The sequence below is a fragment of the Trachurus trachurus genome (assembly GCF_905171665.1).
Source record: "Trachurus trachurus genome assembly, chromosome: 13".
In the NCBI taxonomy this organism is placed as follows: Eukaryota; Metazoa; Chordata; class Actinopteri; order Carangiformes; family Carangidae; genus Trachurus; species Trachurus trachurus.
The window spans coordinates 6,550,824-6,567,946 of NC_139892.1; the positions used below are offsets into that span (position 1 = coordinate 6,550,824).

At 41.5% G+C, this 17,123-nt stretch overlaps 1 protein-coding gene across 4 annotated transcripts in view; it reads left to right on the forward strand.

Moving 5' to 3' along the window:
* The window catches only part of LOC310995818 (pleckstrin homology-like domain family B member 1), a 143,628-nt gene that overhangs the window by 17,394 nt on the left and 109,111 nt on the right, over nt 1-17,123 (forward strand). For 3 of the 4 annotated variants that reach the window (XM_083984959.1, XM_083984961.1, XM_083984960.1), the window contains exon 3: nt 10,632-10,802. In XM_083984959.1, coding sequence (XP_083841085.1) covers nt 10,632-10,802 — 171 coding nt within the window. Of the gene's footprint in view, nt 1-10,631; nt 10,803-14,925; nt 15,064-17,123 lie in introns of those variants that run through there. The other variant, XM_083984963.1, reaches the window with a different exon arrangement.

The window sequence follows — 17,123 nt, forward strand, 5'->3', positions numbered from 1 at the left end:
GAGTCGAGCTTTATACAAAGAGACAAAGGTAGAAACTGTGTCAGATCATGAGTGAGTGAATCTGATGGAGCTCTGGAACTGTCGTCCGCTCCCAGAAGGCTCAATTCACCGCAACTTCAGAAAGCATTTGCAAAGTTCTGGTAAATTTGAGTTTGGTCAATGAAGATTAAATAGATTCATTCTCTCTGTGGCGCAATGGACAGCGCATTGGACTTCTAGAAACAGAAAGAGATTCAAAGGTTGTGGGTTCGAGTCCCACCAGAGTCGAGCTTTATACAAAGAGGTGAAGGTAGAAACTGTGACATTAATAACGGTCATATCTTCCATATGTGACTGATAAAGCCTGACTTGCTGCTGAAACGTTATGTGATAAGTGACTGATAGTTGGAAACAACGTGAACAGGTTTGAATTCAAATTCAAATCAGTTGGTAAAAGTCCTGTACTCCAAAATTACGGTGGCTGCAACATTGAGTTGAGTTACATCTGGTTGTTGCTCATGTTGTTGAGACCCTGTGGCTCTGTGGCGCAATGGACAGCGCATTGGACTTCTAGATTAACTCAGTGAGTGAAGAGATTCAAAGGTTGTGGGTTCGAGTCCCATCAGAGTCGAGCTTTATACAAAGAGACAAAGGTAGAAACTGTGTCAGATCATGAGTGAGTGAATCTGATGGAGCTCTGGAACTGTCGTCCGCTCCCAGAAGGCTCAATTCACCGCAACTTCAGAAAGCATTTGCAAAGTTCTGGTAAATTTGAGTTTGGTCAATGAAGATTAAATAGATTCATTCTCTCTGTGGCGCAATGGACAGCGCATTGGACTTCTAGAAACAGAAAGAGATTCAAAGGTTGTGGGTTCGAGTCCCACCAGAGTCGAGCTTTATGAGCGAACACTCATGTCTGCTATATATCCATGGAATCTAAGTCTCTAAATGAGACTGTTATGTAATGATGACTGATAGTTAAAGAAGAAATTGGACCAAGTGTCGATTAAAATCTGTTGTTAAAAGTTAAATTCTCCTCCTGCTTTTTAACATCTTAACCACGTTAAAATGTTTGTCAGTGGCTCTGTGGCGCAATGGACAGCGCATTGGACTTCTAGATTAACTCAGTGAGTGAAGAGATTCAAAGGTTGTGGGTTCGAGTCCCATCAGAGTCGAGCTTTATACAAAGAGACAAAGGTGGAAACTGTGTTAGATCATGAGTGAGTGAATCTGATGGAGCTGTGGAACTGTCGTCCACTCCCAGAAGGCTCAATTCACCGCAACTTCAGAAAGCATTTGCAAAGTTCTGGTAAATTTGAGTTTGGTCAATGAAGATTAAATGGATTTAGTGTGTCTGTGACTCTGTGGCGCAATGGACAGCGCATTGGACTTCTAGAAAGGGAAAGAGATTCAAAGGTTGTGGGTTCGAGTCCCACCAGAGTCGAGCTTTATACAAAGAGGTGAAGGTAGAAACTGTGACATTAATAACGGTCATATCTTCCATATGTGACTGATAAAGCCTGACTTGCTGCTGAAACGTTATGTGATAAGTGACTGATAGTTGGAAACAACGTGAACAGGTTTGAATTCAAATTCAAATCAGTTGGTAAAAGTCCTGTACTCCAAAATTACGGTGGCTGCAACATTGAGTTGAGTTACATCTGGTTGTTGCTCATGTTGTTGAGACCCTGTGGCTCTGTGGCGCAATGGACAGCGCATTGGACTTCTAGATTAACTCAGTGAGTGAAGAGATTCAAAGGTTGTGGGTTCGAGTCCCATCAGAGTCGAGCTTTATACAAAGAGACAAAGGTAGAAACTGTGTCAGATCATGAGTGAGTGAATCTGATGGAGCTCTGGAACTGTCGTCCGCTCCCAGAAGGCTCAATTCACCGCAACTTCAGAAAGCATTTGCAAAGTTCTGGTAAATTTGAGTTTGGTCAATGAAGATTAAATAGATTCATTCTCTCTGTGGCGCAATGGACAGCGCATTGGACTTCTAGAAACAGAAAGAGATTCAAAGGTTGTGGGTTCGAGTCCCACCAGAGTCGAGCTTTATGAGCGAACACTCATGTCTGCTATATATCCATGGAATCTAAGTCTCTAAATGAGACTGTTATGTAATGATGACTGATAGTTAAAGAAGAAATTGGACCAAGTGTCGATTAAAATCTGTTGTTAAAAGTTAAATTCTCCTCCTGCTTTTTAACATCTTAACCACGTTAAAATGTTTGTCAGTGGCTCTGTGGCGCAATGGACAGCGCATTGGACTTCTAGATTAACTCAGTGAGTGAAGAGATTCAAAGGTTGTGGGTTCGAGTCCCATCAGAGTCGAGCTTTATACAAAGAGACAAAGGTAGAAACTGTGTCAGATCATGAGTGAGTGAATCTGATGGAGCTCTGGAACTGTCGTCCGCTCCCAGAAGGCTCAATTCACCGCAACTTCAGAAAGCATTTGCAAAGTTCTGGTAAATTTGAGTTTGGTCAATGAAGATTAAATAGATTCATTCTCTCTGTGGCGCAATGGACAGCGCATTGGACTTCTAGAAACAGAAAGAGATTCAAAGGTTGTGGGTTCGAGTCCCACCAGAGTCGAGCTTTATGAGCGAACACTCATGTCTGCTATATATCCATGGAATCTAAGTCTCTAAATGAGACTGTTATGTAATGATGACTGATAGTTAAAGAAGAAATTGGACCAAGTGTCGATTAAAATCTGTTGTTAAAAGTTAAATTCTCCTCCTGCTTTTTAACATCTTAACCACGTTAAAATGTTTGTCAGTGGCTCTGTGGCGCAATGGACAGCGCATTGGACTTCTAGATTAACTCAGTGAGTGAAGAGATTCAAAGGTTGTGGGTTCGAGTCCCATCAGAGTCGAGCTTTATACAAAGAGACAAAGGTGGAAACTGTGTTAGATCATGAGTGAGTGAATCTGATGGAGCTGTGGAACTGTCGTCCACTCCCAGAAGGCTCAATTCACCGCAACTTCAGAAAGCATTTGCAAAGTTCTGGTAAATTTGAGTTTGGTCAATGAAGATTAAATGGATTTAGTGTGTCTGTGACTCTGTGGCGCAATGGACAGCGCATTGGACTTCTAGAGAGGGAAAGAGATTCAAAGGTTGTGGGTTCGAGTCCCACCAGAGTCGAGCTTTATACAAAGAGGTGAAGGTAGAAACTGTGACATTAATAACGGTCATATCTTCCATATGTGACTGATAAAGCCTGACTTGCTGCTGAAACGTTATGTGATAAGTGACTGATAGTTGGAAACAACGTGAACAGGTTTGAATTCAAATTCAAATCAGTTGGTAAAAGTCCTGTACTCCAAAATTACGGTGGCTGCAACATTGAGTTGAGTTACATCTGGTTGTTGCTCATGTTGTTGAGACCCTGTGGCTCTGTGGCGCAATGGACAGCGCATTGGACTTCTAGATTAACTCAGTGAGTGAAGAGATTCAAAGGTTGTGGGTTCGAGTCCCATCAGAGTCGAGCTTTATACAAAGAGACAAAGGTAGAAACTGTGTCAGATCATGAGTGAGTGAATCTGATGGAGCTCTGGAACTGTCGTCCGCTCCCAGAAGGCTCAATTCACCGCAACTTCAGAAAGCATTTGCAAAGTTCTGGTAAATTTGAGTTTGGTCAATGAAGATTAAATAGATTCATTCTCTCTGTGGCGCAATGGACAGCGCATTGGACTTCTAGAAACAGAACGAGATTCAAAGGTTGTGGGTTCGAGTCCCACCAGAGTCGAGCTTTATACAAAGAGGTGAAGGTAGAAACTGTGACATTAATAACGGTCATATCTTCCATATGTGACTGATAAAGCCTGACTTGCTGCTGAAACGTTATGTGATAAGTGACTGATAGTTGGAAACAACGTGAACAGGTTTGAATTCAAATTCAAATCAGTTGGTAAAAGTCCTGTACTCCAAAATTACGGTGGCTGCAACATTGAGTTGAGTTACATCTGGTTGTTGCTCATGTTGTTGAGACCCTGTGGCTCTGTGGCGCAATGGACAGCGCATTGGACTTCTAGATTAACTCAGTGAGTGAAGAGATTCAAAGGTTGTGGGTTCGAGTCCCATCAGAGTCGAGCTTTATACAAAGAGACAAAGGTAGAAACTGTGTCAGATCATGAGTGAGTGAATCTGATGGAGCTCTGGAACTGTCGTCCGCTCCCAGAAGGCTCAATTCACCGCAACTTCAGAAAGCATTTGCAAAGTTCTGGTAAATTTGAGTTTGGTCAATGAAGATTAAATAGATTCATTCTCTCTGTGGCGCAATGGACAGCGCATTGGACTTCTAGAAACAGAAAGAGATTCAAAGGTTGTGGGTTCGAGTCCCACCAGAGTCGAGCTTTATGAGCGAACACTCATGTCTGCTATATATCCATGGAATCTAAGTCTCTAAATGAGACTGTTATGTAATGATGACTGATAGTTAAAGAAGAAATTGGACCAAGTGTCGATTAAAATCTGTTGTTAAAAGTTAAATTCTCCTCCTGCTTTTTAACATCTTAACCACGTTAAAATGTTTGTCAGTGGCTCTGTGGCGCAATGGACAGCGCATTGGACTTCTAGATTAACTCAGTGAGTGAAGAGATTCAAAGGTTGTGGGTTCGAGTCCCATCAGAGTCGAGCTTTATACAAAGAGACAAAGGTGGAAACTGTGTTAGATCATGAGTGAGTGAATCTGATGGAGCTGTGGAACTGTCGTCCACTCCCAGAAGGCTCAATTCACCGCAACTTCAGAAAGCATTTGCAAAGTTCTGGTAAATTTGAGTTTGGTCAATGAAGATTAAATGGATTTAGTGTGTCTGTGACTCTGTGGCGCAATGGACAGCGCATTGGACTTCTAGAAAGGGAAAGAGATTCAAAGGTTGTGGGTTCGAGTCCCACCAGAGTCGAGCTTTATACAAAGAGGTGAAGGTAGAAACTGTGACATTAATAACGGTCATATCTTCCATATGTGACTGATAAAGCCTGACTTGCTGCTGAAACGTTATGTGATAAGTGACTGATAGTTGGAAACAACGTGAACAGGTTTGAATTCAAATTCAAATCAGTTGGTAAAAGTCCTGTACTCCAAAATTACGGTGGCTGCAACATTGAGTTGAGTTACATCTGGTTGTTGCTCATGTTGTTGAGACCCTGTGGCTCTGTGGTGCAATGGACAGCGCATTGGACTTCTAGATTAACTCAGTGAGTGAAGAGATTCAAAGGTTGTGGGTTCGAGTCCCATCAGAGTCGAGCTTTATACAAAGAGACAAAGGTAGAAACTGTGTCAGATCATGAGTGAGTGAATCTGATGGAGCTCTGGAACTGTCGTCCGCTCCCAGAAGGCTCAATTCACCGCAACTTCAGAAAGCATTTGCAAAGTTCTGGTAAATTTGAGTTTGGTCAATGAAGATTAAATAGATTCATTCTCTCTGTGGCGCAATGGACAGCGCATTGGACTTCTAGAAACAGAAAGAGATTCAAAGGTTGTGGGTTCGAGTCCCACCAGAGTCGAGCTTTATGAGCGAACACTCATGTCTGCTATATATCCATGGAATCTAAGTCTCTAAATGAGACTGTTATGTAATGATGACTGATAGTTAAAGAAGAAATTGGACCAAGTGTCGATTAAAATCTGTTGTTAAAAGTTAAATTCTCCTCCTGCTTTTTAACATCTTAACCACGTTAAAATGTTTGTCAGTGGCTCTGTGGCGCAATGGACAGCGCATTGGACTTCTAGATTAACTCAGTGAGTGAAGAGATTCAAAGGTTGTGGGTTCGAGTCCCATCAGAGTCGAGCTTTATACAAAGAGACAAAGGTGGAAACTGTGTTAGATCATGAGTGAGTGAATCTGATGGAGCTGTGGAACTGTCGTCCACTCCCAGAAGGCTCAATTCACCGCAACTTCAGAAAGCATTTGCAAAGTTCTGGTAAGTTTGAGTTTGGTCAATGAAGATTAAATAGATTCATTCTCTCTGTGGCGCAATGGACAGCGCATTGGACTTCTAGAAACAGAAAGAGATTCAAAGGTTGTGGGTTCGAGTCCCACCAGAGTCGAGCTTTATACAAAGAGGTGAAGGTAGAAACTGTGATATTAATAACGGTCATATCTTCCATATGTGACTGATAAAGCCTGACTTGCTGCTGAAACGTTATGTGATAAGTGACTGATAGTTGGAAACAACGTGAACAGGTTTGAATTCAAATTCAAATCAGTTGGTAAAAGTCCTGTACTCCAAAATTACGGTGGCTGCAACATTGAGTTGAGTTACATCTGGTTGTTGCTCATGTTGTTGAGACCCTGTGGCTCTGTGGCGCAATGGACAGCGCATTGGACTTCTAGATTAACTCAGTGAGTGAAGAGATTCAAAGGTTGTGGGTTCGAGTCCCATCAGAGTCGAGCTTTATACAAAGAGACAAAGGTAGAAACTGTGTCAGATCATGAGTGAGTGAATCTGATGGAGCTCTGGAACTGTCGTCCGCTCCCAGAAGGCTCAATTCACCGCAACTTCAGAAAGCATTTGCAAAGTTCTGGTAAATTTGAGTTTGGTCAATGAAGATTAAATAGATTCATTCTCTCTGTGGCGCAATGGACAGCGCATTGGACTTCTAGAAACAGAAAGAGATTCAAAGGTTGTGGGTTCGAGTCCCACCAGAGTCGAGCTTTATGAGCGAACACTCATGTCTGCTATATATCCATGAAATCTAAGTCTCTAAATAAGACTGTTATGTAATGATGACTAATAACTAAAGAAGAAATTGGACCAAGTGTCGATTAAAATCTGTTGTTAAAAGTTAAATTCTCCTCCTGCTTTTTAACATCTTAACCACGTTAAAATATTTGTCAGTGGCTCTGTGGCGCAATGGACAGCGCATTGGACTTCTAGATAAACTCAGTGAGTGAAGAGATTCAAAGGTTGTGGGTTCGAGTCCCATCAGAGTCGAGCTTTATACAAAGAGACAAAGGTAGAAACTGTGTTAGATCATGAGTGAGTGAATCTGATGGAGCTGTGGAACTGTCGTCCGCTCCCAGAAGGCTCAATTCACCGCAACTTCAGAAAGCATTTGCAAAGTTCTGGTAAATTTGAGTTTGGTCAATGAAGATTAAATAGATTCATTCTCTCTGTGGCGCAATGGACAGCGCATTGGACTTCTAGAAACAGAAAGAGATTCAAATGTTGTGGGTTCGAGTCCCACCAGAGTCGAGCTTTATGAGCGAACACTCATGTCTGCTATATATCCATGGAATCTAAGTCTCTAAATGAGACTGTTATGTAATGATGACTGATAGTTAAAGAAGAAATTGGACCAAGTGTCGATTAAAATCTGTTGTTAAAAGTTAAATTCTCCTCCTGCTTTTTAACATCTTAACCACGTTAAAATATTTGTCAGTGGCTCTGTGGCGCAATGGACAGCGCATTGGACTTCTAGATTAACTCAGTGAGTGAAGAGATTCAAAGGTTGTGGGTTCGAGTCCCATCAGAGTCGAGCTTTATACAAAGAGACAAAGGTAGAAACTGTGTTAGATCATGAGTGAGTGAATCTGATGGAGCTGTGGAACTGTCGTCCGCTCCCAGAAGGCTCAATTCACCGCAACTTCAGAAAGCATTGGCAAAGTTCTGGTAAATTTGAGTTTGGTCAATGAAGATTAAATAGATTCATTCTCTCTGTGGCGCAATGGACAGCGCATTGGACTTCTAGATTAACTCAGTGAGTGAAGAGATTCAAAGGTTGTGGGTTCGAGTCCCATCAGAGTCGAGCTTTATACAAAGAGACAAAGGTAGAAACTGTGTCAGATCATGAGTGAGTGAATCTGATGGAGCTGTGGAACTGTCGTCCGCTCCCAGAAGGCTCAATTCACCGCAACTTCAGAAAGCATTTGCAAAGTTCTGGTAAATTTGAGTTTGGTCAATGAAGATTAAATGGATTTAGAGTGTCTGTGGCTCTGTGGCGCAATGGACAGCGCATTGGACTTCTAGAAAGGGAAAGAGATTCAAAGGTTGTGGGTTCGAGTCCCACCAGAGTCGAGCTTTATACAAAGAGGTGAAGGTAGAAACTGTGACATTAATAACGGTCATATCTTCCATATATCGATGTGACTGATAAAGCCTGACTTGCTGCTGAAACGTTATGTGATAAGTGACTGATAGTTGGAAACAACGTGAACAGGTTTGAATTCAAATTCAAATCAGTTGGTAAAAGTCCTGTACTCCAAAATTACGGTGGCTGCAACATTGAGTTGAGTTACATCTGGTTGTTGCTCATGTCGTTGAGACCCTGTGGCTCTGTGGCGCAATGGACAGCGCATTGGACTTCTAGATTAACTCAGTGAGTGAAGAGATTCAAAGGTTGTGGGTTCGAGTCCCATCAGAGTCGAGCTTTATACAAAGAGACAAAGGTAGAAACTGTGTTAGATCATGAGTGAGTGAATCTGATGGAGCTGTGGAACTGTCGTCCGCTCCCAGAAGGCTCAATTCACCGCAACTTCAGAAAGCATTGGCAAAGTTCTGGTAAATTTGAGTTTGGTCAATGAAGATTAAATAGATTCATTCTCTCTGTGGCGCAATGGACAGCGCATTGGACTTCTAGATTAACTCAGTGAGTGAAGAGATTCAAAGGTTGTGGGTTCGAGTCCCATCAGAGTCGAGCTTTATACAAAGAGACAAAGGTAGAAACTGTGTCAGATCATGAGTGAGTGAATCTGATGGAGCTGTGGAACTGTCGTCCGCTCCCAGAAGGCTCAATTCACCGCAACTTCAGAAAGCATTTGCAAAGTTCTGGTAAATTTGAGTTTGGTCAATGAAGATTAAATGGATTTAGAGTGTCTGTGGCTCTGTGGCGCAATGGACAGCGCATTGGACTTCTAGAAAGGGAAAGAGATTCAAAGGTTGTGGGTTCGAGTCCCACCAGAGTCGAGCTTTATACAAAGAGGTGAAGGTAGAAACTGTGACATTAATAACGGTCATATCTTCCATATATCGATGTGACTGATAAAGCCTGACTTGCTGCTGAAACGTTATGTGATAAGTGACTGATAGTTGGAAACAACGTGAACAGGTTTGAATTCAAATTCAAATCAGTTGGTAAAAGTCCTGTACTCCAAAATTACGGTGGCTGCAACATTGAGTTGAGTTACATCTGGTTGTTGCTCATGTCGTTGAGACCCTGTGGCTCTGTGGCGCAATGGACAGCGCATTGGACTTCTAGATTAACTCAGTGAGTGAAGAGATTCAAAGGTTGTGGGTTCGAGTCCCATCAGAGTCGAGCTTTATACAAAGAGACAAAGGTAGAAACTGTGTTAGATCATGAGTGAGTGAATCTGATGGAGCTGTGGAACTGTCGTCCGCTCCCAGAAGGCTCAATTCACCGCAACTTCAGAAAGCATTGGCAAAGTTCTGGTAAATTTGAGTTTGGTCAATGAAGATTAAATAGATTCATTCTCTCTGTGGCGCAATGGACAGCGCATTGGACTTCTAGATTAACTCAGTGAGTGAAGAGATTCAAAGGTTGTGGGTTCGAGTCCCATCAGAGTCGAGCTTTATACAAAGAGACAAAGGTAGAAACTGTGTCAGATCATGAGTGAGTGAATCTGATGGAGCTGTGGAACTGTCGTCCGCTCCCAGAAGGCTCAATTCACCGCAACTTCAGAAAGCATTTGCAAAGTTCTGGTAAATTTGAGTTTGGTCAATGAAGATTAAATGGATTTAGAGTGTCTGTGGCTCTGTGGCGCAATGGACAGCGCATTGGACTTCTAGAAACAGAAAAACATTCAAAGGTTGTGGGTTCAAGTCCCACCAGAGTCGAGCTTTCGCATCAGCATTCATTGATAGTTGGAAACTGGTCAAAGTTAAATTCTTCTTTACTCCAAAACTACGGTGGCCCTGAGAGTTCAAGTCACTGCAACTAAAATAAAAAAATTGCAAATTTAGAAAATAAAAACGTTTTTCTGTAGTTTTGTCTCGTTCTTTTGTCACATGTGGAGGTGTTTTTTTTATTTTATTAAACTCATACACTGACACAGGCCCTGTGGCTCTGTGGCGCAATGGACAGCGCATTGGACTTCTAGATTAACACAGTGGGTGGAGAGATTCAAAGGTTGTGGGTTCGAGTCCCACCAGAGTCAAGCTTTATACAAAGAGCTGTGGAACTGTCGTCCCTTGGTAACTCCAAAACTACGATGGCTCAGAGGGCTCAATTCACCGCAACTTCAGAAAGCATTTGTAAAGTTTGGTCAATGAAGATTAAATAGATTCAGTGTATCTGTGGCTCTGTGGCGCATTGGACTTCTAGAAACAGGAAGAGATTCAAAGGTTGTGGGTTTGAGTTAGATATTTAAACCATGAGTCATGCATAAACAACTTTTAATAAGCTATAGGCTATTTTAAAGGTGTTTTATCCTATTGTTGTACTAAGGGATTTGTAGTTGATATATTTTTGTAATTTGACTTCATTGTTCGACTATTTTGATTGTCTTGTGACTTCACATTGTTGGTCTTTAAACGGACCCCAGGAAGAATCGTCGTAATGGACATCCATGTACAAATACACAAATAAACATCATCAGAAAAATGAAATAATAATACATATCAGATCAATATGTTCATTATGCACTCCCCCACACTGTATCTAAACCCCCCCCTCCTCCTCCTCCCCCCAGGTCGGACCACTCTGGGTCACGGCCCCATGGACATCAGCATCCAGGGCCCCGGCGTGGCCGCCCAGCACTGCTACATAGAGAACCGCTCGGGGCTCATCACGCTGCATCCCTGTGGGAATCTGTGCGCCGTCGACGGGCTCCAGGTCATGCAGCCCGTCCGCCTGTCGCAAGGTAACGTCGGCTGTGTTTTCCCATAATTCACTTTGCTCTGCTGCTCTGGTTTCGGGTTGCTTCAGGGTGCACCACACTGCAAAAACTCAAAATCTTACCAAGAATATTTGTCTTATTTCTAGTCAAAACAATCTCATTATACTTAAAATAAGACTCATCACATAAAAAGTAGCTTGTTTTTAGACACTTTTTAGTTCTTTCAAGCAGATTTTCACTTGAAATAAGAACAAAAATCTGATAATGGAGCAAGTTTTTCTTCCTTATTACAAGCACAAAAAAAACTTGCTTTCACTGGCAAATTTTTCTACTTATTTTAAGTAAAAATTTGTTTGAAACAAGTGGAAATGTCTAATAACAAGTTATTTTTTAAGGTGACAAGTCTCATTTTAAATGAAAAGATATTAGTTTTGACTAGAAATTAGACATTTTGACAAGAAATAAGACAAATATTCTTGGAAAGATTTTGAGTTTTTGCAGTGCAGCATCGATCTGGTCGTCTGGTCTGATCCATGAAATGCACAGCGTGTGTTTTCTAACAGGCATCGACTGCATGGAGAGGTTCCTGTTAATGAGTTAATGTAGGAACAGGGAGGGAGGAGGAGGAGGAGGAGGAGGAGGAGGAGGAGGAGGAGGAGGAGGAGGAGGAGAGGAATGGATTTTCTGTCGGCTGCTCCATCTGTGGAGAGTTGAGCTGAAACGATCGACGTGACGGTGAAATACTGACGGTCCACATGTTGGTTGCAGAACAACACAGAGCTCAGAGCTGAGGGAGGAGACTGATGCTCGTTTTACTGACTGAGATAAAACAGCGTCTGTGTTCAGGAGCTGGTGGAGGAAAGTGAGACGTATAGATCAAGATGGCATATATTGATTTACACAGTGTATGGTTCACTGAGATGGTGATGGTTTGTTGTTAGTTCTGTGGCTCTGTGGCGCAATGGACAGCGCATTGGACTTCTAGATTAACTCAGTGGGTGAAGAGATTCAAAGGTTGTTGGTTCGAGTCCCACCAGAGTTGAGCTTTAAGTAACAGTTGCATCTCATATCAATGGAAATCTAACACCTCGAACTGTCTAACAGTGCAAAGACAATTTTTTTTTTTTTTTAAAGTATATATTTTTTGGCTTTTTCACCTTTTTATTTGGTACCACAGTGAGATAGACAGGAAAGGGGGAGGCAGAGAGAGGGGGAATGAAATGCAGGAAAGGTCTGCCCGACCCGAACCGGGGACGCCTGCATTGAGGACTGTAGCCTCCGCATGGGGCGGCCGCTTTAACCACTGCGCCACGCACCACCAGTGCAAAGACAATTTCAACTGGACCAAGTCTTTGGATTTAAATCTTTTAGTTAAAGTTAAATTCTTCTGCTTTACTCCAAAGCTACGGTGGTTCTGGAGGCTCAACTCACTGCAACTAAAAAAATATATAAAGACACAAAGATGCCGCAAGTTCGGAAAAACATCTGCTGTCACGTTTGGTAAATGGTTAAATAGATCAGGTCATAGTTTAACTGTGGCTCTGTGGCGCAATGGACAGCGCATTGGACTTCTAGATTAACATTGAGGGAAGAGATTCAAAGGTTGTGGGTTCGAGTCCCACCAGAGTCGAGCTTTATACAAAGAGGTGAAGGTAGAAACTGTGACATTAAAGCAGATATCAGTGGAATGTTTTTGTTAATATAAGTCCTAAATAGTCCTATTTTCCGTCAGCAATCACTTACATGAAGTGTTTCAGCCTAAACACGAGTCTCTCCGTCACTCTGCTCTGCTGTAACCCGAGGAGAAAAATTTCCTTGTGGGATACAAGTGTTATCCAATGAGGAGAGAGAACGGCATGAAGGGCTGTGTGTGCAGCCAAGGGATGCGCGTGAATGTGGTGACGTAGCACGAGGACCAATTGATGCCTGACAAGGGCGGGGGCTGCTAACTCATGGTGCGTTCAAAGAAACTCGTACTTTGTGTTTTTCCTTCCTGTGAAGTCATACCAGTTCGATCTGGTACGAGTTCACGGGTCGGAAGTTACGAGTGGCCGTTATAGGGAACTTTCACAGACAACAGGATGGTAAAAACACGAGCTACGGGTTACCTGGAACGCTACCAAGTCGTAGTTGTGACTTGAAGCTGTAACTTACGGTTTCAAAAGCCTGCCTTGAACGCAGCATTAGCCGAAACGGCCGTGAAGCTGATATCTGCTTTAATAACGGTCATATCTTCCATATATCGATCTAAGACACTAAATATGACTGATAAAGCCTGACTTGCTGCTGAAACCTTATGTGATAAGTGACTGATAGTTGGAAACAACTTGAACAGGTTTTAATTCAAATTCAAATCAGTTGGTAAAAGTCCTTTACTCCTACGGTGGCCCTAAGGGTTCAACTCACTGCAACATTGAGTTGAGTTACATTGTTGTTGTTGTTCATGTTACTGATAGTTGAAGATAGTTAAACTCACTGCAACTAAAAGATAATGCAAAGTTCTGTAAAACTTGGATTGAAATCAGTCAGTAAAAGTTAAATTCTCCTCCTGCTTCATGCCAAAACTACGGTGGCCCTGAGGGCTCAACTCACTGCAACTTCAGGACACATTTGCAAATTCATTTAAAAAACACCTTTGTGTGTAGTTTTGTCTTGTTCTTCACATGTGGAGATGTTTTTATTAAACTCACACTCCAGTGCAAACCCTGTGGCTCTGTGGCGCAATGGACAGCGCATTGGACTTCTAGGTTAACAGTGAGGGAAGAGATTCAAAGGTTGTGGGTTCGAGTCCCACCAGAGTCGAGCTTTATAGAGGTGAAGGGATCATGAGAACTGTGGAGTTGGTTTGACATGAACAGAAATGAGTAAATGTTGTCCATTGCTAACACTTACATCTACTGTATATCCATGTGAAATCTAAGTCTCTAAATGTCACTGTTATGTAATAATTGACTGATAGTTAAAGAAGAAATTGGACCAAGTTTTGATTAAAATCGGTTGTTAAATGCGAGCTTTCACATCAGCATTCATTGATAGTTGATAGTCAAAGTTGAATTCTTCACTTCTCCTTTACTCCAAAACTACGGTGGCCCTGAGAGTTCAAGTCACTGCAACTAAAAGAAAAAAATTGCGAAATTTGGAAAATAAGGAAAAAGGGTCTCCCGCACATTGTCCAATCACTTGCAAAAAAACGTTATTATAAAAGAAACAACGCTTTCGGTCTCAGGACCTTTTTCAAGCAGAGATTTTTGCGCTTTTTTGTGCTCCAACGCACCTGTCTTTTAAAGATTGTTTTTAGGTGTGCATCGGTCTCTATACCATGTCTAAATTTAGAAAATAAAAACGGTTTTCTGTCTGTAGTTTTGTCTTGTTCTTATCTGTTGTCGTCACATGTGGAGATGTTTTGGCCCTGTGGCTCTGTGGCGCAATGGACAGCGCATTGGACTTCTAGATTAACACAGAGGGTGAAGAGATTCAAAGGTTGTGGGTTCGAGTCCCACCTGAGTCGAGCTTTATACAAAGAGGGGTGAATCTGACAGAGTTGTGTAAATGTCTGTGTTACATCTGCTATGACTCTAAATGTGACTAGTGGTGCAAAGTGCTGTAAAAGACAGTTTCAGCTTGTCTTTGCATTTAAATCTGTTGGTAAAAGTTATACAGTATTCACGTCTCTGTATCATCAGATTTAACATGCTGAAACTGTGCCACTCCCTGTGGATCAGGAGATCGCTGGTTCAATACCTGACTCATCCAGTCATGTTATAGTGTGTTAGAAGAGCATCTGTGACAGGAAAAACACTGAAAAACACGAGTAGATCAGTCAATAAATGTGATAAATCAATGACAGTGGTTGAGATTTTTCCTGATTCACTGTTTCTCACATTGAGTCCCTGAAACTGATCAGATTGAACTTTGTAGATGTTTAATTATGAGTTTTCATGTTGAGAATCAGCTGACTCACTGTTTTAACGTCTTTAAAGACACTTTAACGGTACGATCGCAACTGACAGAGTGTGTGAGACAAAATGTGTGTGTGAGACATGATGACTCATCGTTACTCACAGGAAGTGAATGTAGTGTTACACACAACGTGGACTAATAACATTCCTCTGTAAACGCTCCATGAACAGCGTCCTGTGTGTGTGTCTGTGTGTGTGTGTCTTCTGGTATTTCAACCTGGACTGTGGCGAGGTAACCTGAGAGGGGGAACGGGGCTATTTTTACTGCCCCTTCTGCCCCCCACCCACCCAGACGGCTCTGACTTCAGCCCCAGAGAGGGTTTCAGGTTGGTGTGTGTGTCTGTGTGCGTGTGTGTGTGTTTACACGTCCAGTGATAATGGAGACTGATAGAGATGAAACAGGAAGTGGCTCAGATCTAATTGGTCACTTACCCCTCCCATCGGTTGTGTACATGACGACGCGTTAATGACACGTTAATGACACGTGGGCGTGTTCTCAAACTTTTTTACATCGGGGACCCCTAAATTGACACAAATTAGACCACGGACCCCCATTGGACCAAATTTTGAAGTAAACACCAGAAATACACAAATATTTGTCCTGAGACTGAAGAACGTTACTTTTTTGTACATTTAAATTAGGGCCAATGGCGTGAATTTTTGGAAATAGCCTATTATAGAGACATTTCTGAAAAAAAGTGGTACAATTTCTCCAAAAACGTTTTAACATTTCTAGGAAGAAGTGGTAAAAATTTTCAAAAAAAAAAGTAAAAATTTTCAAAAAAAAAAGTGGTAAATTTTCTCGTAAAAAATAAAAAAAAGTTTTTAAAAAAATCTAGAAAAAGTGGTAAAATTTAAAAAAAAACACACACAAAAAAAGAAAAAAATTGGTAAAATTTCAAGAAAAAGATGGGGACCCTCTTCAACCCTCTCGAGGACCCCTGGGGGTCCCCGGACCCCATGTTGAGAACCACTGACACACACATACATCTACACACACTGTGTTAAATGGCTTTGACGTGTCAGCGTTGTTACAGTTGGTAGAAAACGGAGCAGCAACAGTTTGTGGTTTTGTTTCCACGTCATGTGAATGAATTTGCTCCACACGCGTGTTGAGGTTTTAATCCCGCCGGATTTACAGAATAAATCAGACGAGCCGGCGGAGGGAGCGAAGCCACGAGGCCGCGGGAGACACTAAGCCAGTTTGTTCAAAGACAGATGAGCTGATGTTTGACACGGATAACAGCCGCTCGCCTTCACTCAGCCGCTAGGACGGAAACAAGAGGGAGATCAATGATCCATGATCCATGATCACTGTTTAACGTCAGAGACAAAGAGAAACCAGTTTATAATAAAACATACAAAGGAAATTTCTTCAAATATTTGATATCATATCCTCACATAATCAGTTTTTCCTCCTACAGTACCTATATATCATGCTGTATAATGACATAATTTTATATTGATCTGTAATGCAACCTGAAGCCCTCCCAGCAGATCAATAAAGTAACTAGACATATTCCCTAAAATGTCCCAAATATCATCATATTAAAGCAGCAGAGTCTCAGATATCAATGATAAGACAAGATAAACTTCTTCTTAATGCGATTAAATCTTTAAAAGACTCCAAAACTCCTGAAATGTTCTGCACAAAGACAAAGAGAAACCAGTTTAGAATAAAACATATGAAGGAAATAACTTCAAATATTTGATATCATATCCTCACATAATCTGTTTTCCTCCTATACATGTATAAAGACATATTTTTATATCTCGTGTGTTTGTACCTGTATATTTAACCTAAAGCCCTCCCTGCTTACGGTTTCTCTTTCTGATATTAGTCATTACAATATTTCCTTAAATGCCCAAAGTATCATAAAAGTAAAGCAGTAGAGTCTCTCATTAACAGATATCGATGATAATATAAGTTATACATCAGGACTGTAGCAGATTTACATATTTTCTGGATCTCTGGAGAGTCAGTTGTGTCCCTTCATACACAAAAATCATAATTTGCACATTGTAACACAACTCATTGCATTGTACCATCAACATGTGAAGACACACACCTGGAGTGTGACCCCAACAAACAGGAAGTGGGTCATCATCTTGACGTCCTGATGAGATGTACAATAATTATTGATCTCTGACTCAGATTCAGCTCATAAACAATATGGCATCTTATAAAACAGTGATCCATGATTAGATCACACAGCGTAACCTACCAATGATCAATATAATAAAACATAGGCTATTACCTACTAGGAGACCCAATAAGATCTGACACAGTTTACCTATTTTACAGTGTCGACAGTGTTTTACAGTGTAATAACAGACACAGATGAAATTCTTTAATGCTTTAATGAGTCGGTTTTATGGCTCTGGA